Source organism: Pygoscelis adeliae, unplaced genomic scaffold (assembly GCF_000699105.1).
Source record: "Pygoscelis adeliae isolate BGI_AS28 unplaced genomic scaffold, ASM69910v1 Scaffold359, whole genome shotgun sequence".
Lineage (NCBI taxonomy): Eukaryota > Metazoa > Chordata > Aves > Sphenisciformes > Spheniscidae > Pygoscelis > Pygoscelis adeliae.
In genome coordinates, this window is record NW_008825553.1 from 62,252 (window position 1) to 78,098 (window position 15,847).

At 50.4% G+C, this 15,847-nt stretch overlaps 2 protein-coding genes across 2 annotated transcripts in view; both read right to left on the bottom strand.

Annotated features, from left to right (window-relative positions):
* ZNF593 (zinc finger protein 593) overlaps window positions 1-4,888 on the bottom strand; it is a 17,918-nt gene extending 13,030 nt beyond the window's left edge. Inside the window, exon 1 of the mRNA XM_009332177.1 lies at window positions 4,722-4,888. Coding sequence (XP_009330452.1) covers window positions 4,722-4,888 — 167 coding nt within the window. The remainder of the gene's footprint in view (window positions 1-4,721) is intronic.
* A 3,113-nt stretch (window positions 4,889-8,001) lies between these two features.
* On the bottom strand, window positions 8,002-14,936 carry PDIK1L (PDLIM1 interacting kinase 1 like). Its single transcript, XM_009332119.1, has 2 exons — window positions 13,727-14,936; window positions 8,002-10,952 (listed from the first exon to the last, which is right to left on the bottom strand). Exons 1-2 carry the CDS (start codon window positions 14,009-14,011, stop codon window positions 10,212-10,214), a joined length of 1,026 nt encoding a protein of 341 aa, XP_009330394.1. The 5' UTR covers window positions 14,012-14,936; the 3' UTR covers window positions 8,002-10,211.
* Between the last annotated feature and the right edge of the window lie 911 nt (window positions 14,937-15,847).

The following is a 15,847-nucleotide window of genomic DNA, read 5'->3' on the forward strand; positions in this document are numbered from 1 at the left end:
AAAAGCCCCGAGTACCCGCCGGCTTCCCCCGCATCCCAGGAGCGGCTTCCAACAGGAAAAAATACCGGAGCCAGCCGCCTTATCTTTCCGAGCGCAGGGCCAGCAGAACAAAGCCCGTGTGCAGGAGAGCTGGCGAGTTGCCCCAGCTGGGCCCGTGCACGATGGCAGCGGGGCAGGAGCTGGGGGATGTTTTGGGGTCTCCGTGCCTTGCTCCCCGCAGCCAGGCTGAGCTCGGCTACCTGGGAGGGAAGGTACCTCTCCTGCTCAATGTGTGGGGGGCAGAGACCAAAGGGGCTTTTATTAGCCCTGGGGTGCGATGGCTCTTGCTCAGCTATACCCGAGCATCCGTGCGGGACCGGGGCCGTGAATCCGGCGGTGGAGGTGGGTGCCAGGGGAAGGGGGTGTGGAGCTTGACCCAGGGGCTGTAAATGCCCAAAGCAGATGGTTTTGCTGAGCAGAAGAGGCCCAAACGGCTGCGAAAAACCGCCCCACCGCCACCGGCTGACCCAGCTCCGCCAGCTCCGCAGCCTCCCCAGGTTACAGCAGGGACATGGGGCCGGGCAGAGCAGGGCTCTCTAGAGAGCAAACTGCCCGGGGAGCCCTCTGCCCACGCACCACCCCCCCCCAGCCCACGGGCTCCAACACTGCATCCACCCCTGGTGTACAGATGGGGAAACTGAGGCACGTGGTTTGTCTGGTCCTGTGCTCCCAAGGGACGAGCTCCCCAGCCTCCCCCGGTGCGGGGCAGAGCTTCGCCGTAGTTCAAGGGAAGGTGGCCCCGGCACATGGTCCCATCACCCGCTGGCTTTGCCCTGGCAGAGCCAGCATGCCCAGGATGCGACCGCCCACGCCAGTGCGCCTGCACGCTCCCCGGCACAGCCCCGCTGCCAGGATCCGTGCCCAGCCACTGGGCTCGGCGGGCGGGGGTGGCCCTCAGCCCCCCTAAAAAGGAGGCGGCTCTTGCTCACCTGAGCCCACGCAGTGATGCAAGGATGGGATGCAATGGTGGGATGCAGGGATGCTCCGGTCTCGCTCAGCTCCTGCCCCTCTGGCTGCCAGCAGCAAACTGAGCCCAGAGCCAGCAGGAGCCTCATATAGAGGGTGAGGAAGAGGAAGAGCCACCCCGTTAACCCCTGCCAGCCCAGCTCCATCAGCAGGAGCCCACCCCGTGCCCACCCTGCCAGCACGACCCCCCTGCCCCAACCGCAGCCTTCACACCCCAGAGCCCTGCCCCTGCCCAGCCAGCATTAACCCTCCTTCTCCAGCAGCCCCAGCTCACCTCTGCCAGCTCTCCTCCTCCCTCCTCCTCCTCCTTACAGGAGCCTGGCTGGGATTTCGGGATCCACAGCGGAGATCTCTGCCTCTTCCCAGGCAGGACTGAGTCTCTCCGTGCCCCCAGCACACGGGGCATCAGGAACAGAACAGGGAAACCATGTCCACTCTGGCAGCTTCTCCTTCAATATCCACCCCAAGATGCCGGGTGCAGCTCAGGAGCAGGAGCCCACCACAATCCCCTTCCCCAGGATCCTGCCCCAGCCGGCGAGGGATAAGGAAGGAGGAAGGGTCCTTCTGGCACCTTCTCCACTGGTGGCGAAAGGGTCAAAGCCAGCCCTGAGCCAGGCCAGTTCCTGCCTCCTCTTCCCCCCCGGGAAGGGCTGTAAATTGCAGGAAGCCACCACGGGCTGGAGCCGGCCCAGGGGTTATTTTTATCACTGCCCTCTCCCCTTCCCGAAGGCTGCCTCCCACGGGGACAGCCCCTGGCCCCTCTCCATCCCCAGCACCTGCCCGGGCGGCTGCGAAGGTGGCACTGCAGCGGCCAGTGGGGAAGGACATGCTGCACCCTAAGTTCAGGTCCCAGCCCCTCGGAGCGGGACTGGAAAAGCCCCCAGTGCTCCCCAGGAACCCGCCAGCTCCCTCCATCCCTCTCCCAGCCGGAGGGGACCAGCCGCTCCCTCCCTCCCTCCTCATCTCCTCTGGATGGAGAGCTGGGGCACAGCCCAGCCCAGGCTGCTTGCAGGGACTGATGGGACCAGGAGTCTCCAGTGGGGACAAAGCCATGGCATTCGGCCCGGGACCCGCAGGCCAGGGCGCTCTGGCCCTGGACGAGAGGGGACCCGGCCAGAGCGCTGCTGGCCCCCACCCCAGTTCCTTCCTGCAATGCCGCTGCTGGGGAGCCAGTGCCGGGAACCAGGGGCCAGGTCGGCGTCCAGCACCTCCCTGTGCGACGGCACTGGTGCCAGGAAGGGGTTGGAGCCAGTACCCCTGGGCTGACGAAAACGGAGGCTAAAACGGAGGCTGAGAGCGGCCAGGGCTTGTCCGAGCTCTGCCAGCACCGGAAAAAATCCCAGTGAAAGTGAGGAAGGAACAAACCACCTATTCTATTCTAATAAACCTGGAGAGGAGCAACGCAGGCAGCTGTGCTCCCAGCAGCACTCGGGCTCTGTGTGCAGCACGCGGCCGTGCCAGAGCAAACCCGACCGTCTCCAGAGGAAGATGGGGGAAAAGGATGGGGGCAAGTGACAGAGAAACCCGTGGCAGCCCTGGGATCTGCCCCCGGGAAGGAAATGGCTGGGTTCCCAGCCGACAGGACCCTATCTTTAACTCCAGGCAACATGAATCACTGTTTATTAGGACAGATTTTATTTTCCGAGCTGGAATCGCAGCAGCCGTTCCGGTAAAGCCACAAGTGAGTAAGAGCAGCCCTTGATTCACCTTTCTCTGGCTGATGCGGGGTGTTCCTGGGGGATGCTCCTACCCTGAAGCGAGGCAGACAGAGAAGCCGTCCTCTCTGGCTCCTCCTTGGAGCACCCGCCAGGCACTTACTGCTGAACTGTTATATTTGGACAAGGCAGATTCCCTTTGGGATACAAAAAGGGATGGTGTGAGGTGCCCTTCCTGGCATCGGCACCCCAGGCAGCTCCCGCTGCCCCTGGGGAGGTGATGGGGGTTTTGTCACTTTGACTTCTAGGATGGGATTTACCCAATTAAGCAGCCTCTTGTGAAGCCGGTGGCTTCAGCACCAGGTGGCTTTTCTTAGTCACATGGATGCTCAAAGTCCCTTGTTTTCATTTAAGGTTACTCGGAGCTCTCGCAAGGCGCTCTCTGCTCTTTGATGGGGCTCTGCTTCCCTCCCCTCCCGGCTCACCGGGAAGCGAGCACGGTGCCAGGCAAGCGAAGCAATCCCGGGCAAAACCCAGCCACGGCTCCAGACACCTTCTAAGAGCCTGCTTCTGCCAAGCAGCAAAATCACATAAGATCTCTGAGAACTGCTAGTCCAGATCTGACCCGCTCAACCCAAGCTCCCGAGAGCAGCCAGCACCAGATACCTAAGGACAGAAAGTGCAAGAAAGGGGGTGTTTGGAGAGCAAAACCTCTGCCAGCCGTCTCGGGTCTGGGGCCAGGTATGGGAAACTTCCAGCCCTCGTGGTGGGAGAGAAAAGCCTAAGAAAGTCCTCAAAGGTCACGAGTCCCAGGGCACAGATCCTCCTTCCGCCACCATTTTTCAGAGCATGTCTAGCCCCTGATTAAACAGCCCTGCTCCCCGCAAGCTCTCCTCCCTCCCAGCTCGTGGTAAGGGGGACAGGGCCCTCTCAGCCCTGCTAATTACGTCCCCACCTCATAACCTACACATCGGGCTTGAGGAGCAGCGGCAGAGTAGCACGGCCAGCGCAGGGCTCCCAGCGCTACTACTCCGATGGATCCGGGCGAGCAGGCAGGGGAAGCCAGAGGCTGCCATGCCCACAGGCAGCAGGAGGGCTGAAGCCGACCGTGTCCCATTCAGTCCTTTCCAGATGCATATCTCCTTTAAAAATAAATAAAAATTTTTATTTTTTTTTTTTAAATCACTTTAACCCCACCATGACCAGGTGCAGACAGGACTGCAGCACCTGATAACACAGCCATCCGTCTCTACTTGCTGGTTTACTTTCACAACCCACAAAAGCCCTTTCTGGTCTGAGGTCCATGCAAATGCCACCGCCTGGAGAGCAGCCCACGGGAGCCGGGTGGCTGCAAGCCAGAGCGGGCTCAGGACGCAGACGCTTTCCTTCGGGAGAAGGCAGGAGTGGAAGGCTTGCTATACAAGTTTAAAAATATCAAGGGCTCAAATAGGCATGAATAAATCTGAAACCACCACCTAATCTAAGGCAGCCACCCACAAGTTTGTGCAAGTAGGAACTAGACAGCAGCTGGGCCCAGGAGAAGACACCGAGGCTCCCGTGGACGTTCATCCCCCCCAATGGGGGCTTCAAAACCCCCGGCAGGTGGTAGCTGGCCTCGCTGACTTCTGCCGGCTCTCCCGCCCGCATCTGCGAAGCAAATGAGGTCAGCGCTGGGACAGACAGGAAAGGCAGAGAGAGATGGAAGGAGCTACCGGGACTGAGGGAAGCCTCCCCAGGGTCAACGATGAGCATCAGGGCTGCACCCACCACCTGCTGCAAGGGACCTGCAAAGGTTTTTAGGTTGCGTCTCTTTTCATCTCAAATCCCAGAGATTAAAGAGGCCTCCGAGCAATTGCAATTCTAGCAGCAGTTCTCCCTTCGCCCTCTTCGGGAGAACGCAAAGCAAGCCAGCCGCGTCCTCCAGCGCCCCAGCCCAGCCCGCTTCACCTGGTGGAGTGTGGGACGGGAGCTGGGGGCGTGGGGCCGCCCCAAAGAGAGCGGCCACAGCTCCAACCACCACCTGCCAGCTCAGCCCCTGCACAGGCCCTGGCTGCTCCTTACGAACTGCAGCCCTTACGCAACCGCTTTCTGCTTCGGGCACCCAAATAATCTTGGAAATTCGTTTGGGGACAAAGGGATTTAACAAGAACATGGTCTGGGCTGCGGCTCCTCTCGCAGCGATGCAGGGGCGGTGCTGGCTCATCCTTCAGGTCACCCGACTTCTCCATGCTGCGCTTGCTCTGCTTGCAAGAGCGTGCGGTCTCAGACTCCCCAAAAACGCTTACAGAGCTGGTCAACAGAGATCTGCAGCAGCTCAGTCTTGTATTTCCACCTCCCAGCCCGCCCCGAACAGCGTAGACGCTCTGGACGGTTTGTGGCACTTCAGATACGTCCCTCTTCATTGCACTTAAGAACAGAAATTGCACTTTGCATGAACTGCTCCCCAGCCCCTCAGACCGAAAGGGAAATGAAAGTCAGTGCTCAGCAGTGCCCATTAAAGAGAGTTTGTGTTTAAATACTCCTGACTAGTTCTCCGTGGGACAGCTCCTTGTGTTCACACGCAGGCCAGCAGTAAATATTAAAAACACTTTGCGATAGGATATCCCATAGAAGGATTCACGGGCCATCGGCGGAGCAAAGGGTAAGGCAACGCAAAAAGTTGGACGTTCATGGTGCCCGCGGTCCAAAGGCCATGCGAGCACATCTGCTCAGCCAGCCACCGCGCAGGGGGGGGGAACAGGGGGGGGGAAGTTGTTTCTCTGAAGCGAAGGCACCCTTCCAAGGGGCGGGCAGGCGGCTGCAGGCTCCCCGAGACAGGGCTTTATCTCGACCGCAAAGCAACGTCTGCCATCACGCTGCAGTTTGCGCAGGGGCCGCGATTGGCTGGCGCAAAGGTGAACTCCGTTTAAACCAACACAAAGCGAAAATACAAACAAGGCGAGTTCTCAAACCCGGCGCTGGGGAGCGGGGATCGCCCAGCCAAGCCCTGCCCGAGGAAACAGGATGGGCAAGCTGGAGCCCGGGGGCCTCAGCATTCTGCAGAACAAGGAAAATAAAGCAGAGGTTGGGTTATTCGAGTTGAGATGCAGCCTTAGTTACAGCTAATTTCTGCACCAGGGCCTTTCCTTGCAGATTCTGCCCCCCCCCTCCATGGACTAGAAATATTTCCAGTACGTAGGCTTAGTTTTCTTCATTTTGTGGGGGAGGAATTTAGCTTGTGTCTGTATTTAAAACCACCACTCTTACAACTAATCAAAGAGGTGTGACTTTCTCCTTTAATTAAGGTGCTTATCCTTTAATAAAAAAAAAATCTAAATTTCAATCCCTCTCTCTCTCTTTTGCAACGACGGCACTGACTGAAGGACTCAACCACACAGCTCCCGCCAGGTGGGGAATCTGCCTATTTCTGGCACCAGGATACGCAGGAAACCACAGGCGACGATGCAAGCGCACGGCCCACAGGAGATGACTGGGCTTGGTTTTGTTGCGAGGGTAACAAATGGCAAGACAAAACAGTTTACGGCATTTCCAGTTATTCCCACTCCCAGTCTGCACAGCCCTTTGTTCCAGAGCACTGTTAATTAAGACATGCAAATGGCTCCTAGACTCTTGTACCACGTATAAGTAAAGGTGTTGCCCCACCTTTATTTCTAAGGTTTCTCAGGGCACGCGAGACCAGCAGGCCACCATCCCTCACAAACCTCCAGAAGACCATTTACACCTGGTTCAGCCCCAGGAGCTGCCCCCCGAGGGCCTGCAGGCGCCTGCTCCCTCCACCAGCTCCAGAGGAAGCCAGCAGCCCGCTCGGCCCGCGTACGCGGGAGGGAAACACAGCAGAGCACACCCTCACCGGGCTGCCTTCAGCCCTCTGCACAGGGGCTCGCAGTGCGCTCGGGGGGGAAACGGGGTTCACCCACAGAACGAGGGCTGGTGGCTTTCTGGGTGAAATCCTACTCCAGCATAGGCAGGAACTAGAGGGGGGAAAGGCTCAAAAAAAGGCAGCATCTCTTTGCAGCTTCAAAAATCCAGTAGTACCAGCAGCGGGGTAGGCAGATCCTGCCAGCGATTTCCTTACAGCCCAGGGTGGTACCCGCTTTGCTTGTAATAACAACTTCAAGTATGTACTGGATGCAAGAATGCTTTTTTTAGTCTTTAATCCCCTCTTTGAAAACAAAGCACACCCAGAAGAGCACTGTTTTGATTCTTACAGGGCTGGGCAGAAGCCGCAGGGTCCGCAGGGACATGGCTCACCTCAGCCGGTCCCAGAGACAGCTCTGTTTTCACACCCAGTTTGGCCTCGCTCTGCCAAGTCCTCCAGCAGCACGTTACACATCACTGGAAGTTTGGCACTGCCGCGACCCACAGAGGACGGGCAGCACAGCTATCAGCCGATCTAGCAGCTTTTACAAGCCTAGAATCACTTACGGTATGGCTGTGATGAAGTACTACAGCTTACTTCTGTCCTAGCACAGCGAATAAACCCTTCTGTAGCTTTGCTGACAGCTAGATGACATCGCGCTCACTGAGGAGAAAGCATTTCTCTGTAGAAAGTTCAAAAACCTCATCGAAATTCAGATTTTATTTCAAAAACAGTCATGAACTTAATAAATTACACAATAATTTTCCTCATTATAAATTCTCCATAAAATATATTTTACAGTTTTTAAAGAAAGATTTGAAAAAAAAATCTAAGTGCTGAAAAGTATCTTGACTTTGTGTCATGCTGGTGAATAACTCTGTAGCTGCTACAACAATTTGATTTATCAAAGGCTTTAAAACAAAGACCTCAGACAACAACAACAACAAAAATCAAACGGAACACAGAGCTCAAGGACTACCATTCAGTGTTAACCAAGGAAACACTCAGTGTCACCCAACAGCAAGGCTAAGCACCATGAGAGGGATTTCGGGTACCCCCACCCTTTAAAGTGGCAATCAGTGCAAAGAGACACTTTGGGAGTCAAAAAAACCAACACCACCCCCCCAAAAAAAACCCCACAACTTTCCCGTGCCATTCACTGGCACTCGTTTCTGCACGGCAGGCAGGCAGCACATTTGGTGTTCATCCTTTGAAATACTTCAGAGAAGAATCAGGTGATTTGCAAAGCGCCTTAAAGGTAAGTAGTATTATTCTGTAGTAGATTCACACTTTAAGATAACATAGTTGATTCTGACTTTTGGGTGGGCAGGAGAGAAGAAGAGGAAGTTAATGTATTTTTAAAAAGCTCTCAATTTTAACACGGAAAAATTATATCACCTCTTAAAACTTTACTCATTGAATGACCATGCTGAAACGTAAGTACTGTGAAGCAGCGCTGGCACAGACAGCGAGAGGTTTGTTTTCTTCCTTTCAGTAACAAGCTGAGGCTTCAGTTGTACTGAACTCAGTTAAGATATGAGGAAAAAAAAACCCGGACCTCCACTTCTAGAACATAAGAATAAATAGATTTCTCCTTATCGTTACTCACAGATAGGCTCCCAGTCTTCTTTTACAGACTAAGCTCTCTGCAGGGAAGGAGCGACACTGGGACATCTACGCAGGCAACAGGCTGTGTCCTCGGTGCGATGCAGTCGCCTCCGTCCCTGCCAATCTACACTGAAGCGAAGGCGCTCTGCCGTATACTCAAAAGTTACTTCTATAGCATCTTCTGAACAATAAACATTGTTTTGAGACAGCAAAGTGTACTTGCCTGAGAATCCCTGTTTAGACAACTTGCCTGAAACGATAAAGTGAAGCAAAATAACAAGAATTAAAGTCTAAGGCCCCCTGGGTAACTGCCACCAGCTCTACACAGCACCAGGTAAGAACCAGCTGTAGCCCGTAAAGCCTCAGGAGTTTGGTAGAATCAGAATCCTTTGCTTTTAGAGGAACAAAAAAAATTGTATTTTGTTTGTGCTGTTTATTCACACTCGGGCAGAATAAAGACTGACTGATCAGAACTGCTCTCGCAGCACTAAGAGGCAATAGCATCCGAGACGCAAGTTACACAAGGGAATACGTATGGCAGTTCTCAGGTAAGACTTGGGAAAAAACATTAAATTCCATTTTAGTAAGAAAACCGGCCTTTGTTGCAGCTTTAATATATCTGCCTTTAAAGGCAATTTTTTTTAAGACTCTACTTTTTCCAAAAGGTCAGGTTGGTGAGAATTTGGTCACGGTCCTGCACCCAAAAGAACAAAGTGTTACACTATTACAAAGCAGCTTCTGACTGCCCTACAGCGTCAGGTGGCCTTCCTGAAACCTCTCTCAGCGTATCAATCTGCTTCTCTGGACTAAGAGCTGGGGATAAGCAGCCTTTCAACTACTTCAAGGCTTCCTATCCTACTGTCTGTGGTTTTAAATATTACTTCTTTAGAAGGAAGAAAAGAAAGAAATTAAAAAAAAAATCGGCCAAGGTTGCCACACAAATCGGAGATACCTTTCACATACCGGCTACTGGGTGTTCTCCCATATTTGAGAATAGGTGTGTTCTACAAGACAAACAGTCAGCCCTTTATCTCCTCATCGCTACCAGGTCAGTCAGTGCTAGAAAGGAAGAGACTGTGACCAGTATTATTAGATTCAGTTAACGGGAAAACTGTGCTGCGACCATATTTTGAAGAATCTTAAAAATAACCCTCTATGCTGCTGGATTCCCTCATCCGCGTTTCCATAGACTGAGCTCACGTACTCTCCTATTTGAAGTACCCAAGGTGCTACTGGATTATAGATACAAGAGTAGAGAGCACATTGCAAAACTGTAGATTAACTGATTAATAGAGTATTTGATTACTAGAAGAAAGCAAAATCGAATGATTAATGAACTAGCCAAACATGCTGGCACCTGATTGCCTACATTTGTAATTTGACTCCCTCAGTGACAAGCTCATTAAGCTGTAAGTGCTAAGCTTGGCCATGTCAGCACTTCAAAAACTGCTGATCCACTTGCATTGCATTTTTTGTCTACAAAGTCACATCTCGGACCTTATCTTTGACGTCAGATAACAAAAATAAATAATAAAGTTATTCAGGCCTGGAGAAGAAGGAATGCTTCTCATCTATCTTCTTCACCTAGTTCTCTAGCAGACCCCAATCATTCAGACCCACAGCAAATAATTTAAGAAAAGTGGCATACACTCCCAGTCACTCGTATACATAAACATATACACAGAATTACTTTACAAAGCCTGAAGACTTGCACTACCAGCATGCAAATCTCTTCTTCCATGAGAGTTCCTAATACTGACATAGGAAACCGGAATGTACAAAATACTCCGTGACATAGTGCTGGAAATCAAGTCTCAGCTCTCAAGACATCCCACTGCCAGCGTACACAAACGAACACCGTCACATCTTACACTTGCATGTAACATCCTGGTATTATACACATCAACGCATCATTAACACAGCGGCCAACTCAACATCCGTATCATTTATGAAACTCAGAAGAGATTCGTTCGGTAGAAACTACACCCTGCAGGTTTGAGTTCAGGCTCGTTTCTTTTACTGCCATTAAGCTGCACCATCAGTTAGGTGAGAAGGAGCTCTCTCGAGAGACACGACTCGGCAGGTCACGTGTCCCAGCTGCTGTCTTTAAAAGCTATGTTGACTAACCGCAGTTCTAGCTCAAAAGCATCGGGTCGGTCCTGCGGGTTGGCAGCCAGCATTTCCTTGATCAGCTGTTTCATTCGAGCATTCATGGATTTTTTCTTCACGGGGATGAGCAGTTCCATTTTAGGGTTTTCTAGCAGCGCCTCTCCAACAGGCACGATCGCTGTCCCCTGCTTGACGTAACTCCCCAGAAGTTCTTTCTTTGTTTCCGTATCTATGAATGTGATTCTTTCCAGCATCGCCCAGATTATAATCCCCAACGCAAAGATGTCTGCTTTGGCAGTGTAGTGTCCTTCCCAGACTTCGGGGGCCATATAGAAGTCAGTCCCACATGCAGTTGATAGAAAACACTTATTTACGTTGACTGGTTCCTCGGGATTCTGTCCTGAGGCTGAACATACTTTACTCAGCCCAAAATCAGCTACTTTCAGGGTAGGCTCCAAGTCACTAGCATCCATCCTGCTCTGAGATATCAGAATATTGTCAGGTTTGAGATCACGATGAATAATCTGATTTTTGTGCAGGAACGCCAGTGCGCTGCTGAGCTGAAGCATGAAACTGGTGTTGGTCTTGCGGTTTGGCTTTCGGGACAACAGGTACTCATTCATATCTCCTCCGTCACAGAAATCCATTACAAACCAGAGGTAGTAAGCACTTCTGGGGTCAAAGACTATTTCTCCTTTTAATGAGGTCTCTACAAGCTGCAACAAGGAAAAGAAATGTCATAACTACCTGATGATCACAAGAATATAAAGATATGATGGAAAAATGCATGAAGTATGGATCCTCCTCTCGACAAACCAGACAGCAACATATTGCAACTGGTGAAAATAAAACTACGCAAAATCTATGATGTAAAAAAAAAAAAATCACAATGTATTTGACAGCCTCCTTATTTTCGTGCATGCGAAGCATATCAAGTTCACACTCCTGCCCAGAAGCTAGAGCCTGACCCAGATAACAGTATTTAAGATACTAAGTGGCCACTGCCGCTCCCATCTGTTTCAGCTGGACAGTGTCCCACCCCGACAAAGCCTGTCCCACCCATTCTGCTAACAACTTTAATGTATAAACAAAGTCTCAAGAAGTAACTCCGTACAGTGCCAGGGGGGTGTATTTGTCCTCGCTGATGAAGCAGCACCACAATAAGTTTTTAAAGCCTATTCTCCACTCCTTACACACGAATGTATTTTAGCACGTGTCAACACAGCATCCCTTAACTCAGGAGAATGCTAAACTACGGGCACAGCTGAACAGCTGCTGCACGTAACACCTCTCCCACCATCACAATCCACTAGCTATTTTCTAGAATATAAGCAGGGAGTAGCTCGAGCAGCCGGTTTTAACAGCTGCTTCAAACAAAAAGCAAAGTAAAACCAGCAATCAGTTTTACTAATCCTGTTTACACAGCTACACATTCGCCTCTTCAACTCCTGTGAGGTGGCTCTTAGTATGCTCTGGAAGGTTAAGTCTTGCAATTATTTCTGTTAGTAGTAAACCAACATATACTAAACCAAACGTAGCTCCTACAGGCTTTCAAAAATTAAGGTAGCTATTAGTATTTAGAGAGGCATTTAAAAAAAGTGACCTTTTTCCATCCAAGAGCAAAATGACTAGCAGTTTATAGCTATCTTCAGTTGCAAGCACAACTAGTACTCAACTAGTACGGACCAACTTAAAACAGTAAATCCATGTTAGAACTAGAAAACTACATATTTAGGGTTTACAGTCAACAACAGTGAGATTAAGGTATCACAGGACAGCAGGGAGCCTCCTTTGCCAAGCGAGCACCAACACACAGCTCTTCCCTCCACACGGCTTTACAGAAGCTGTACTTGCGTCTCAGTTCAGAGCGTTAAAGACCACAAAATCCCCTACCACGTCTGTGACAGCGGCAAGCACCACAGGACCGGGCTAGTTTAGGACTCTCACTTTACTGACTTAGTTCAGGTGACACCGGCTATGCACCTGCCCCAAAGCCCTTCAGGAGACACTAATACCCGCCGGCCCCGGCCAGCCTCCTCACACACTGCACCCATTCAGCTCTGTAACGTAGTATCACCTGGGGTGGGGAGAGGAGAGGGCAAGCCAAGGGAGATCCGATTTTCTCTATTTTAGCACATGCTGTTATAAAACGATGCCAGTCTCTTCAGAGTCAGCTCAGCTCTGCCCTTTGCTCTTCTCTGCTCTCTGGAGCAGGAAAACAATTTGTAGTGCTTGCGCATGACACGGGCGAGATCTACGTGCCGCATTGTTAACAGGCACTACCATCAAAACCCAGCGCTGCAAGGTGATCTGGAAACCCTTCCCCATCTTGCAGTTCCACCCTGGTTTGGGTTTGGTTTTTTTTTAAGCTCCTCCCTGTACAGCTGTCCACAAGTTTGATGCAGTCTCTCACAGATCCACTAACGATGAGGAAGGTAAGGCACTGATTTCTCCCACACAAGCTGGCCAGTATTATTTTACCCTAATCCCTTCATGAAAGCAGGTCAGTAACAACTACCAAGCCACAGCGAGTTTACAAAGGCAAGAATCCTCTTTCTCAGGCTCGTACAGCACTCGGCATAACGGGATCTGGACAGCCGTGAAGGGTTGTCAGATGAATGTTCACTAACAAAAGGTCCTACATTAGACATGCAAGAATGACAACAGTAAGAACTGAAATGATAAAAGCTGACTAGGGATAACACAATAAACATTGAGCAGGCTACTGACTTTTTAAACCAGAGACACAAATTTCTGCCAGGGCATGATTTATAGTTGGGGCAGCTTCTTAACAAGGGAGTGAATCAGATTATCTTTCAAAGTCTTTTCAGAGCTACTTATTCTTCAAAAATATGCATCTTCAAACTTAAAGGTGACTTAAAGGATGCTTTCAGTAGCCACATAGGGGGAGTGATATTTACTCCGTTACTTATCATACCTTTACCTCTCTTCGAAGAGACTAATACTTATTTATTCAAAAAAGAAAACAGCTCACGGCATGCTACCAATTGCTTATTATTTCTGAAAGAATTTTAAGTGTTGGCTTCCTAAATCAAGATGGTTACTTCCTCTTCCAAGGACATCCGAGATGAAGAAATTCTTCAGAGCTCTGTCCCAAGACATCAGCACATGTCTGCTCATTAACCCTGCAGCAGGGCTTCTACCAAGTAATACGACAGCCTGCGCCTCCCTTGTGCTTGACCCGTGGTGTTTCCTCAAATTATCAAAGCAGATTTGCATTAAAAAAAAATCCTGGAGTCTTTTAGACTGGCATGGCTTGAAATCACAAGATACAGGTGATTGTTCAATAGATACGCTCTTTTAAAGATACATAATAATTTTTGGGTGTCAACAATGTGAAAAATACCCTCTCCTAACTAGGCATACCTCAAAAAAAAAAAAAAAGAGAGATCTTAGCTACCCACCTCCTTCCCTCCCAGCTACACATCCATATTAATTACTTCCACCCCATTACCTCAGCTTCATGTACCTGTAAATAAAGGGAGGAACTGGAGCCATGGGACATCTTCTGCACCATACCATCTTTCTGCAAGATGCACTCCTCCAGGTGAATGACGTTGGGATGCTGGCTCTTGATACTGCTAAGTGCCCAGAACTCACGCAGAGCTAGTTCCACGTTCTCTGGAGCATGGCACCGAATCTTTTTCACCGCGACCCGTGCAGAGGTCTTCCTGACGACTGCTTCGTACACCACACCATAACTGCCACGACCAACCTCCCGTATTAGATCGTACTTAGGCTGGCTACTCACCATCTTCAAGATCAAGGGTTCTGGGGAAGGGGGAAAAACCCACAGAACTAAAACTTATGAACAAGAACTGGGCTGTATTTTCCCCCATACGGCTCGGTGCGGCAATATTGGGCCTACCAAAACCCTGCAATTAACAGGGCAGTGCCTCCGAGCGTTACACTGAACGGAACGCTGCATTCGAGTGCTAGAACATTCCAGAAGCTATTCTGTAAACCTGTACCTGTTGCCACGGACTAGTTAAAGGTGAAATTACATCATTTTGGTGGGACTATTAAGATTTCAAATACAGCCCAGTTTTCAAGGTGGCAACAATTCAAACCTAGACTTGTATTGTGCCGAGACAGGACTATCGCGTATGTTCCTGCTCCTTTCTCTCAATGTCTTCCATGAAGATCTGCAGGAATAGTACGGTATCATGCTCTCCATCCACGCCTGGGATAGCAGAGGAGAGGTCCTAGTTGAAGCCTGTAGTTGGGCAGTAACAGATTTAATTAACACTGCCTTTTATGGAGGTGACTGCATAAGTAAGTGTTGCTGTTATACTTTAATCGTGAAATTCTTTTACGGGTACCAGGACAAGAGGATGCTTTGGATCGCTTCCGATTTATTTTTTAATCTTACTATGATTTTTCACCTAGTGTCCTCTGAATGAGAAGTCTACGGTTACAAAAAGTTAGAAAGGGTAGCTGATTGCAGAAGCTTGTATCCAGCATCTAACTTTCACTTTTGCTCAACAGGGCAAGGACAAAAGTTAAGATATTGCTCTATAAGTAAAACAAGAGACACACACACACAAAAAAAAGCCACCAAACACTGCTACAGATTTATGACCCTCCCTGCACACTTCCCTGCAAGATTACAAACCAAAACACACCAGCACCACCTTCACACAACCAAACCAAAATGGGACACTGACTATAGACAGGAAAAAAAAGCTTGGCTAGCCAATTGTCACTGGTCAAACAGAATGAAACACAAAAATAACAAAAAATAATATCACAGCTAGTATATCAGAGTTTGTAAGATTGCCAGTGATAAGTGTAATTCGCTGTATCAGTAAACCAGGCAATAAGGACCACATCAAAACAGCCTGTTATTAGTAGGAAGCTTTCAACTATTTCCACTGTTTTAGGTACTTTTTTTTTTTCAGAAAAAAGAAAAAAAAAGAAAGAGAGAGAAAAAAAGGTATCATCAGTCTCATGGCAATACTACACAGACATTTCAACCTTTCAGCAAAGCTCCGTGATGCACATTTACAAGAACATTTTGAACTGAAATGTGATGTGCCCAAGAAACACATTACCATGGGATTCTGCTCACAAGATGCATTGAGCCTGCAGCTGTAGCAGGACCATGAGGAACAGATTAAGATTACAGCCCGTACATTTGATCTGATGGGCCAATAGCCCTTCCCACGCAGGGGAGAAGAGCAGGGTCTGTAATCTCACCAGCGGCCAAATAACTCCTGAGGAAAAGACTGTGTTACTCAAACACTTATCACATCAGGTTCAAAATGAGCAGAAAACATCCCCCCGCGTTGAGAGCCAGTCAGCTGTGTGCTGTCACCAGAGAGGATCTGTCATTCTGCCAAGCGTCGGGGTTGCTACCTGCCCTCCTTCATCCCCACAGCGGGCTAGGCTGGTCTGGAAACGCCACCAAGGTTTATTGCCCAACCCCATGAGAAGCGCCGCCTGCTCCTCAGGGCAGCGACCGGGGCAGCTCACGCCGAGCGGCAGGGCCCCGGCAGCGGGGCCAGGCACAGGCCGGGCGGCGCAAAGCGAACAGGCCGGGCCTGGCCCTGCTCCCCCCTCCAGGCCTGGGAAGCTGCACCAGCGGACT